General features: G+C 40.6%; 1 protein-coding gene across 2 annotated transcripts; it reads right to left on the reverse strand.

Moving 5' to 3' along the window:
• Window positions 1-376: 376 nt before the first annotated feature.
• On the reverse strand, window positions 377-10,615 carry lpcat2 (lysophosphatidylcholine acyltransferase 2). 2 transcript variants are annotated; one of them, XR_004796393.1, is made up of 15 exons: window positions 10,311-10,615; window positions 9,780-9,922; window positions 7,513-7,730; window positions 7,021-7,133; window positions 6,678-6,738; window positions 6,267-6,325; window positions 4,929-4,963; window positions 4,671-4,725; window positions 4,170-4,252; window positions 3,739-3,864; window positions 3,149-3,302; window positions 2,402-2,500; window positions 2,226-2,278; window positions 1,473-1,614; window positions 1,156-1,295 (listed from the first exon to the last, which is right to left on the reverse strand). XR_004796393.1 is itself a non-coding variant. In XM_035652296.1 (14 exons), the coding sequence occupies exons 1-14, from the start codon at window positions 10,419-10,421 to the stop codon at window positions 1,117-1,119; spliced, it is 1,578 nt and encodes a 525-aa protein (XP_035508189.1). In that variant the 5' UTR covers window positions 10,422-10,613; the 3' UTR covers window positions 377-1,116. The 2 variants fall into 2 exon arrangements, 1 of the variants encoding a protein (XP_035508189.1); XM_035652296.1 differs by lacking the exon at window positions 2,226-2,278 and having other exon boundaries at window positions 377-1,295; window positions 10,311-10,613.
• Window positions 10,616-11,370: the final 755 nt, after the last annotated feature.

Genomic DNA, 11,370 nt, shown 5'->3' on the forward strand with positions numbered 1-11,370 from the left:
ACAGGCAGAGATATAATTGTATTCTTGTTTTATTTTAAAAAGCAAACTTTGCAGTGTTAACAAAAAAGAAAAAAATAATTGCGATGCACCTTGCATGAACAACAGTGCCGCTAGTTAATCTGAAAGAATACCCTGCTGGAATATGCTGTTGTGAAGAAGCACTGTTGCCTTTTTGCTCACAAATTGTCCTATTTTCAGTGCTTGATTTGCTTTAGTAAACTTAAAGCTGTGTAGACACGCTGCTGTCTCAGCAACAAAAATCTTCAGTAGAAATGCAAATGGATACACATGCAAAGCAAACCTCTGGCTAATTATACAGCCGTCTTACAACGTCTGTGTCCCTGAGCGCTTGGAAAAAAGTGTAATGCACAGCATGTATGCTCTTCATAGACATAGCTTTAATACAGAACATCTGTGGGTTTTGCCAGATTGGAAAGATCTTATTAAACCTTACTGTACACTAATTATACTGCAACACAGAAGCATGAGGACTCTTTGCTTATATTTAAAAAGGTGTTGTTTTGGCATTTTTACACTCATTTACAGAGGACCACAAAGACAAAGGAGAAGGTACACAAAGCTACTTTCATCTAAGTCCAAGGGGGTAAACTCAGGCTTTAGAGAATGTTGTATCTATGTCAAATATCAGTCAACGATCTGAAACAAATATTCAAGTACATCATAAAACACTGTCACTAACATTATATTGAAGGGTTTAGACAGTTAAAACACTGAGGGCCCATGAGTTCTCTGCCATATTTCCGCCCTATAACTAGCTTTTTTTATTTATTTATTTTTTCTGATGGGCACATAACCAAAGTACACACACAAAACACTTTAGGGGTGAAAAGAAGACATTTCCTGTGCAGTGGCTTGGGTAAGTGGTTCTTCAAAATGTCTATAAGGCACTAAAATTGAAAACAGAAGCACTCTAAAAATCATCTATAAAAAGGCAAGCACATAACCTATAATATGGCTCTGCTGTGGCAAATGACTCGAATTTGCTAAAAGTCGTTGGAGGGAAGATGACACTTTTGCTAATTCCTTCTCAGTGCAGTAGATACAGTGTATGTCCTTCGGTGGAGGCAAGGAGTGCTCATCGGTTCTTCCCCGATCTCAGTCATCTTTTTTGTCAGAGACACTGTCTTCCTGTTTTTCCCCTGAATCGGTCGGACTGGACAATTCCAGATCACCCGGCCTCGCCTCCTGGATTGCTTGGTACCTCTGAAGCTCCAGGTAGGTGGTGAAGAGCTTGGCATACTCCGGGTGGGTCGTGGCAAAGGCTTGAAATTCATCTGAATCACAGGGAAAAAGAAAAGCATTAGGAACCACTGTAGCTTGGGATAAGGAGAGTAAAAATAATGATGATAAAATACTATATAAATTTATTTACTGCACATACTCCCACAATGTCCTGGTTAAAAGACCAAAATGTTGGTGTTAGACTTAGTCTTAAGGCAGAGTCTACTCACTGAAGGTGATGAAACCAGAGCCGTCAGCATCGATCTCCTTGAAGAGCTTGGTCATGTTTAGATTCGACACACCCAGAGCTGAGCGCAGCAGAGAAGTAAACTCCTCTCGGGTGATTCTCTTATCCTCATCTGTATCAAACAGCTGCACGAGAGAGGACAGAAACAGACAAAATTTATTTCACTTTTGAGTTATTTAGGGTGCAAAAATGTTTTTTTTGGCTAAATTAGTTTGACAAAAATAACTTTTTCAGTCACATTACACAAACACCAGGACTGTTTGTTCAGAACCACATTTAACCTTATGGCCAGCAAAATGACTCCATGCTCTCCACAACAGACACACATTGTTAACATGACATTATCCAAGCCTCTCTGAATGCTGCCTCTGTTCTTCCTACAGTACTGCTGCTACTGTCTGCTGTGCTCTAAAATCAAATAAAAGCAGGGCTGGGTGATTTAGCTTAAATTTAGCACTTGTCTGCATGCGGCTTGCATTTCTTTATGGTAATATTTACTTTTATTTAGTATAAAAAAGCAAACGTTATACATGCATTATTGTCACAAGTTCTCGTTAATACATCTAAAAAAAATTTTGTTTCACATGATACTACAGCTTAAGTCTACTAAGCAAAGAGCAATAAAATCCAATCGAAAAATATTAACCACTGCAAAAAAAGTGAGCAGGAAATGTATGGTGCAAACAAATCAGCATGACAAATGTGGAACATTTCTGACGCAGTGTTGATTACACACCTTGAAGAATTCAGGCTGTTTTCACACACACAAGAAGTCCAAAGGAGTACTATCTTGGGTGACCCAAGAAAGTGGATATTACAAAGCATTCCATACACATGTATGTGTATTTGCATTCAGTATATCTTAAAATACAGCTCAGAATATTCTTCAGGCCCGAGTTGGTGCACACATACCTGGAAAGCCATTCGAAGAACGTCTTCGGTGTTAGCTGGTCGACACAAGATGGTCACACCAATAACATACTCTCTGAAGTCAATGGTGCCATCTCCGTTCTAGACGGGGTCAAAGAGACGGCAATAAAAATACTTGCAACGGTCAAAGCACATATTATTTTGATGAATAGCACTTGACCCTTTTATGGTCTAGAAATATAGACTTTTTTTTTTTTTTTTGATATAGACATCAACAGTATTGAATATTGGGGAGTATGAGGAATTTAAAGGGCAATATAATAAAACAGGAAAATTATGAGGCATACATTATCTGGGGAAAAATTATACTCATTGAACTGGATGGTTTTATGCTTTAAGTCCTCTCTTCCCACTCAAGTCTCTGTTAGATGGAGGGAAAGAGGCCAAACTACTTTGATCATAGTTTCCTCTTCCAGACTGTATAAATCCCCACAGCAGAATGACCAAATTTTACTTTCATTGGTACATAGAATATGCAGTGATGTAATACATATAATGATTTTGTAAATTGAATATTAAGATTGTTGCACATTATGATGTCAACCATTATGTATTATATGTGTTTCCGGCAGGATGTGCCAGGGCCATTTTTCTTACTTACTTTCACACCCTGGCTGTGTCAACAAAAAGGAACTTCAGTATTTAACTGTCATCCATTAGGGTGCTATTCAGTGGTCCAAGATGCTCTGGTTGTATAAAATCTGAATATTTGATATACAAGTCTCTCACTCTGTCAAACAGCGCAAACAGCTCCGCGAGGGCTGGGTTGACAGGAAGCTTCAGGAATCTGGCAAACTCTTCAATAGTGATCCGTCCTCCTTTACAAGAGCTGGCCATGGTTGCGAAGCCCTCCAGCTCCTTCTTCACATTGTCCCACTTCAGACTGAGAGAGCAGGGCACAATTTGTCATTGTTAATCTCCCTACTTGGTGATGCCAACAGTGTACTTAAAGGTCCAGTGTGTAACATTTAGGAGGCTCTATTGGCAGAAATGGAACATAATATTTATAACTATGTTTTCATTAGTGTATAATCACCTGGATACAGGGAATAGTTATGTGTTTGTTACCTTAGAATCGCCTTCCATGGAGTCCATCATGTTGAACTGCCATGTATCTACAGTAACCCAGAAGGGACAAACCAACAGTGGCTCTACGAAGGGCCGTTCGTGATTTTCGAACGCTTTGCGGCCACCATAGTTTCTCCTTCGCGTTTGGAAGGGGAGGGTGTAGTGAGAGAGTTTGAGAGTTGCAATGTGCAGCTACACAGCTGGATGCCACTAAATCCTACACACCTGACCTTTAAGTGAGATGTTCTTACTTGAGTTTACGGCTAATTTTGGTGAACTCAACCAGGCCAGCCTCCATGGGCAGCGTTAGCTCGCCAGCAGAGATCATCAGGCGACAGTCTTCATATGTGTGGTCTGTCACTGGAACTCCCAAAGCCCTGAAAGCACAGTGACAGTTTGCTTATACAGTGGTCTGCTTAAATACTTGCCTATAAAGAGGTGGATGCAGCAGGCCAGGAAGATAGGCAAATTCCAATAAATGCAATCACCAAACTCAATGTACACTTCTAATGCCGTAAAAATGGTGGGTTGAATTTAAATTGTGACCATCATATTACACAAAAAACTCTTCACTACTTCTCTCCAACTTAAATGTACTCCATATGCGTTTAATATTGTATTCACTACCTGTACACGCATATACTTTAGGTTTACTCTTGCATTAAGACCAATGAACACTTACTGGGCCATAGTTTCTCGCACTCTGCTAGCAAATAGAGCCGGAGTTTTCTTCTCTTCCTCTGTGGGGATATGTGGTGGCAGAAACTAAAAAACAGAGCAAACAGTCCAAAAAAAAGGTCATAAACTAGATCAAAGAAAAATACCCTTAAACCTCTGCATGGAAACCAAACCTGGTAATGCAGAAAACACATCTGGGGCTCAGGCTTATATAGTACATAACAACATAAAATCCAACTGTATTTCTGCAAATTAAGGTTGCATACTTAGCTTTCTTAAAAAGAACTCAATGGTGGCATTGATACTAAATCAAATCAAATGATCTCTTAACTAAGATGCTGTGTACAACTACTGGGATTCACAAAAGGTTTTCCATTGGAGAAAAATTATGAATCGTCACAGTTTTTTAATAATATTGTGAAAGCATTATGTAATGTCTAAAAGAGCAAAAACAGTTTGTAGTATCTTTGTCACAATATTAGGATGCACACTAAATGAATGTTACCTCTATCTCTACGGTGGTGTACAGTTGGCACAGAGTCAGAAGCAGCAGTGTCTTCCTGCACATAATACAAGCAGGACAGTCCGTCACATATATTGATTCAATAGTACAAACAGTTGTTAGGCAATAATGTTACTGTTACAGTGTTATAATTGTGATCGCTGTCTTCAGAAAAAGTAGCAGCAGACACAACCTTTACCAAACATCCGGGTGAAAAATAAGAAACCTCTCATGATACAGACATGTAGAAAACGTACTTACGAGCTGAAACCCTGCCAAGTCCAAGACACTGTATCCTGGAGAAGAAAATAGAGGGGAATGCGTAAAGCTTCATAAAACTGGGATGTAATGGTATTCAGGAGCCTCATTTATTAAAATCTTCTTAGATTTACACTTAAACTTAGTCTTAAGATAATTTCTGATGGTGTGCTTATGTTTGATTCATAAAAGATACTGAGCATAGAAACCTTGTTTACGCAGGTTCTAAGAAGCCCATTTGTAACTTTCCCACCTGTGATCTATAAATCTCAAATTCATTTAAAAGGCACCTGCATTAACGATTTCCTCTTATATAATGCTTGCACGAAAAGGGGTTAGTCAGGAATAGCCATGGACCAAAAGACACACGTGACGGACAGATAATTATGAGTTATGAGTTTGTGTTTAGTTCGGCGCATCACCAACCAGCACTTATTTTAGTGAGAGATCTGAATCTTAATGGTCTTCTCCCACTAAGCACAGCAAACCAATGGAGGCTGCTGAGTTGAGGTGACAAAATGTAATGTTTATACAGAATACTGTTTATCTTGATGGATTATTTTGATGCCAAATTAGGCAAGAATGACGCACTTGTGTTTCTAGAATGTGTTTTTATGGACACTGGAATTGTTAATAGGTCATATTTCTTAAAGGGGTTTGGTGTAATATTTTCTCCGGAGAGTGCAGGGAAGCTGCTATGTATAGTTATTGGTTTGATTAATGGTTTGTTAATGTGTGTGTATTGATTACCAATGGTGGTTGATCAGGCTAATAATCTAATTGTACTCGCTTTCTAACGGCAGTATGCAGTAAGTGCTTTTCCTTTGTCTGTATTTATCTGTCACTCACTGCTGAAAGTACAGAACAGAATTAAAAACTAATATTTTTATATATAACAGTCCAATAAACTGAGCTTTGTAGTGGAAGAGCTACCATAATCTTGCACCCACACTTTTAACTATATAGGGGCCCCCGGTTCCTATCACATTGTTCATAAAGCTGACGCAGAGTTCACCACAGGTTTGATCAAAATGTATCTGAAGTCGTTTTTATAAATGAGGTGTTGGTATCAGACTCTGACAGTTCAGCCAGCCACATTCATAAAAACAGAAAAGGCAAACAACATGAAGGGGTTTCAGCAAAGATTCAGCTCACTGATAAATTCATGTACTTTTACTTGGATGGAAATATCCCAAGAGGATACATTTCATCTTTGGCTCTGTCTCTATATATTTATCTTCTGCACAAACAACAGTGTAGTACAGTGTGGCCTGTATGAATAAGGCTCTCACCATGTGAGGTGAAATATATTAATACTGTACCATAATCACAATCACTCACTAGTTTGTTGGGATATCTCATAAGCACAGGCTGCACAGGGACCCCTGGGATAAAGGCACCTAGAGATGGGGAACACACAGTAGGAAAGAAATCATGGAGTCTGTTATTTCTCATTATGAATGAATGGAAGCTGAATAGTTATCCCATTCCATACACTCACAACCAGTTTTGTCAGCATCAGTTGACAGCGAGTCAGTGCACACAACATCACATAGTGAATGAATAGAGCAGTGTAGTATCAAGTGTTCTGTCGTGTAGCCTTTGCACTCAATTGTGAAAATGCTAATGTGCCATAAGGAATAGATGGAATGGTCAGTAAAAAGTTAATTGTTTTGTATTTTTACTTGTATTTAACATGTTTTGTTGCAAAAGAAAAAGTATATTTACATTAATTTTGATTTTGCATCTTACCCTGTTTGAACGTGATAAGACATGAACGATTTGTACATGTTCCCTCTGGAAATATCAGAACCTGAGGAACAAAATATCATTAGTAAATGGTAAAATCACATGCTGTACAATTATGTAATTATGCAATTACGCAAGGTATGCTTTTATATTTGAGACAACACTAGATGCACTTTAGCTAATCCTCTGATAGTGTTAAAAAAGTACTCTAAACGTGACAAAGGAAACGGTGAAAACCAAACCAACATCTTGAGATGAGCTCTTGGGTTTTCTAAGCTGACGAACTTCTCTGCAGCTATTCTACTAGCAGTTCATATTAGGGCCATTTTTTTGTGTTGAGACAGACCTGTGGCCATTTGCCTCGGGACTTGGCTCTGCTTTCAATCTCTTGGATTGTATTCTTCCGGGAGTCTGGGTCCTTTCTGGACACCAGCACTGGCTGTAGGCAGCGCACAAACCCTGCAAAGAGAGTGCAACACACACACACACACACACACATTAACATATAAACTAAGAAAAGTAAAATAATCGTTTTTTTAATCATATTTTTCACTGAATATTTCATGCACACGCCTTGTTTAATTGCATGACTTTATTATCTTTAAATAAGGCAGTACTATTTCATTAAATTGCCACGTTGGACACGAAAAGTGTGATTTGTACGGTAAGATTTAAAGATAAACAAAAATGAAAGTAAACCACACAAACGTTTCACACTTTTGTACGTTTTCACACACACATACTTTACTGGAGGTTGAGAGGACAAGATGGCGCCTTCAACCACACACGCCCCTACTTTTCTCTCCTGAAGCAACAAAGCAAATGAAAGGTGTCTCACTGCCAAAGATGGGCGTAGCCAGGTTCTCCACACGGGAGACTGTGGAAGGCAAGCCTGCAACAATGCACACAATCCCATCAAAAAAGGTGGAGTGGGGAGCCACAGCCAGGATGGGAGCCTCACTGCTGCCGACCTGCTTGCCCTTGACCACCACTCTGAAGCCCATGCAGAAGTAGTACGTCCTCCCCAAGGCAGCCATAACTTTCCGACACATGAACCTGGAGATGACCAGAATGTTGTAGATCACTGAATTTAGGAGATTATGGAAAATTCTGTTCAATTAAAAAATACATGCGTATCTAAAAGGGCACCGCTTTGCTTCACACTGGCACCAGCCATGTTAAAAATGTGGTCTAAGTATTTTAGATATGTCTCCAGCATGTTTTGTTGTCTTTTATTGACTGGGGGGAAATTGTCAGTGGTTTAGTAAGCGTGTTTCACCATGTTGTACTTTCCTGTTAACGTTCCAGTTAACGTTCCAGTTACTTCCTTTTAATTTAGAAAAAGGGTATGAAGTCATAGCAGAGGCCGCGCTGTGTCTCAAATCGAAAACTGTACAGACACTGTGACAAAATGATGCATGGCGATATGGAACTTTAAAAACTTTTGTCTCATATACAAGCTATGAATATTTAAAGCCGCATTAATCTTTCTGCTCAGTGGGGCAGGAAGCTTAATGCAATATAAGTAGAAAGCTTCCTACACAAACCCAAAGCATCAACAACACCTTGATATACAATCGGCTGATCAAGTTATTGTGGCTAAGATATTGCCTTATAAATATGCAGTCGGCACAGAGCAACATATCACTTGCGTTTTTGCAGAGGGCAGGGCGCATACAATTTTGTAGCGCAATGTGTTTTTACACACTTTGAGTGAGGCTGGTGACAGATGGGCAAACAAAAATCATTGACCTGAAAGTGGTTGAAAACAACATGGCTATTCAAAGTGAGGCATTGATTTTCAGTGGGATTCATAATACAAGTCTTTTTTCACATTATTGCCCATTATTTGGTTCAATTAAACATCACAGACACCATTTATTGGAGCTTTAAGATACTTAATGAACAAATACTAATTCCAATTGTGAAATTTGACTATGTAGCAATCTTTCATAGTTTCATAGTAGAACCTAAGCTTCCGTGTTGTAACCACTCTGAGAATGTCTGAGCCTGTTAGCAAAGCAATAAATAGCTGAACATAGAATGAGGTAAGATAAGCTTCCTTTGTCACCTATACCATGTTTGGTCATAATCATATAAAAAGCTATGGTCTAAGGTCACACGGTTGTTCCTGTTAGCTGTAGAACTGCAGCTACTATCTGCAATACACCCTGTTTGGTACTCAGAGGTAAACTACTGCAATCCTAAAAGATCATTACATACTGTATTCACACTGTGTGGATATACACTGTCCAGTTGGGTGACCCTTTTCATTCATTTGCATAACAACCATTAGATGATGAAACATTGGTTTGGCTATTTAAAAAGAGATAAATCACTTTTTCCAGTTCCTTTTATTTAAGCCCCACTAATACCACTCGGCTCTCTCCTTTCTGAGAACTGAGAGGAACTTATCTTGAGTAATGCTTGTGGTGCAGATACCATCTGCAGAAGCATGATTCGGCAGTAGTGCAAGCAGCTGCACATTCTTCAAGCAATGTCAGGAACTATTATTTTGAGAATATGCTGCCTTCACTGTGTTTTACTGTCCAGTTTATGAACCCAGGAAACACACTGCTTCTGCTACTTCTTGCTTTAGCACAACTCACTGTTTTAGTGCAACTATACGTATTCCTTCACCAAAAGCTGTGTTCATATGCACTGAATAGGATGTGAAAGCGAGGTGTTAATAGCCTACTCCCTCTTTGTAGACATGGGGGGCAAAATAATAGTCACAATGTGTGTCTATGCGGCTGCTTTGCAAGCACAGAAAATGTACAACAATGTACTGGTAGAAGAGGGTGAAACACAATGTCCAAGCAGGTTTCTGAGCCTGTGAAGCAAGCCGTGCATTAGGCATTAAGTGCAATTTACTGGATTGTGAGAAGAATTTCCTGCACATTTAACCCAAACTGATAATAAACTGAATAAAGCAGCTGTATTGTGCAATTAAGTGCTAAGTGTTATAAGTGATGAAGTGAGTCTGATATCTGAAAGGCCATGGCTTTCTGAGGCCAGTCTGAGGCAGCTCTGGTGCCTGGGAGGTGCGGGTGGCTCCAGTGGGAGACTTGTGTTGCAGTGGGATGGTGTTTGTATCCTAATTACCGTCTCCAGCCTGTCATGGGTTCCACGGCTCCTTTCAGGGGATGCTTGAAGGTTATTATGACAGCCACGGGCCATGTCACCATGAGAACCAGGGACAGGAGGATGGCGCGAACGGGGACCAGGAAGATTCCCAGGAGGACACACTGCATGGAGGAGGACATACACAGTCACACAGGCCCTACACATCATGAAGGAAGGACTGCTGTCAGACACAACCACAGAACATTTCAGTGTTGGGAGCAGAAATCTGCATGAGTATGAAAATCCACCTCACTGGGCAGCTTTGCAGGAAGCACACAACGGCTCTCATTGTTTGTGCTGCACATAACGAGGCTTTACAAGCCGATTGTTGGAGAAGATTACAGGCCCTGGTTACACCGCAGCCTGTGTGTGTGTGTGAGTGTGTGAGTGTGTGTGTGAGAGAGAGTACGTGTGTAATCTCACACATCAGCTGAAACACTGTGAGAGCGATGGCTATATTCTTCAAAAGCTTGCCAGTACATGGCCACTGAGCTTAAACGCCATACTCACTTTAACGATAGCGGCTGTGGTCAGTTTGGTGTCTTGGACGAACGGGTTGATGACCGCGGGCAGCAGCAGGGATTTTTGCCTCGGCAGGGCGAACACTCGCTGTGGCGGCATTGCAGTCCAGTGGAGGAAGAAACGGCCAAATGGTTGAGTCGAGGCGCCGTTATGTTATCATCTCACTTCCTCAACGGGGGCGACCCTGCTCTCTCGTTTCTCTCACCCCCACCCCCCTCCAGGCCAGTATCAGACGATCGGATCAGACGGGTGAGCGCGGACGCGAGCTTGCGAGCGAGCGAGAGCGGAACCGGACCAGCGTTTTCTAAAGCTCCGCCTCCAACGCGGGTACCGCTGCACGGTTGGAGTCCAATCGGTGTGTTCCTAACGCCTGCACCCGTTTATACACTCCGAGAACCCGCGTTACGGATGTTTGCACGATGCTATTACTCATTTAGAGTTATTTCTGTTACATATTGGAACAATCAGGTGGGAGAAAGGGCTGGAGACGGTGCTGTCGGGGGCCGCTGTAATGTGCTTGGTGAACATGGTGATTAATGCAGCCGTGAGTTGATCCATCTGTTATCAACATAAGCCCAAAGACACTCGAACTGATACACAAGTAGCGAATTGGCAACGATTTAAGGGAATAATAACGTATTAATATATGGATTAATACGTGAACAAACATGTTTACGAGCTCTCATAAATGTCCACAAGATGGCGCAGTTTCCTCACAAAATCTCATCTGGTCCTGCCCTAAAAAAAGGAAGTCCTGTCTGCTCTCCTAAGTGTTATTTAGGAGTGGTGGAAAGTAAATATTTACTCATTACAGTACAAATCTGAGGCATACTCATTATTCTTCTATTGTAACACTGTACTACTTTACAATAAGATTTTCCAATAACTTAAGGATGAGCTTGTAAATATAATGCATTGACCACCCCTCAATGTATAAAGGAGTTCAAACATGCTTCACCACTGCCAGCCACACATTATAGCATCAGACTTCATAAACAAATATTATAAAAACACTAACGGTGGCCATTTCAACTGTGATAAAATGTGT

This window comes from Morone saxatilis, unplaced genomic scaffold (genome assembly GCF_004916995.1).
Source record: "Morone saxatilis isolate NCDOM2014 unplaced genomic scaffold, NCSU_SB_2.0 Contig11, whole genome shotgun sequence".
Lineage (NCBI taxonomy): Eukaryota > Metazoa > Chordata > Actinopteri > Moronidae > Morone > Morone saxatilis.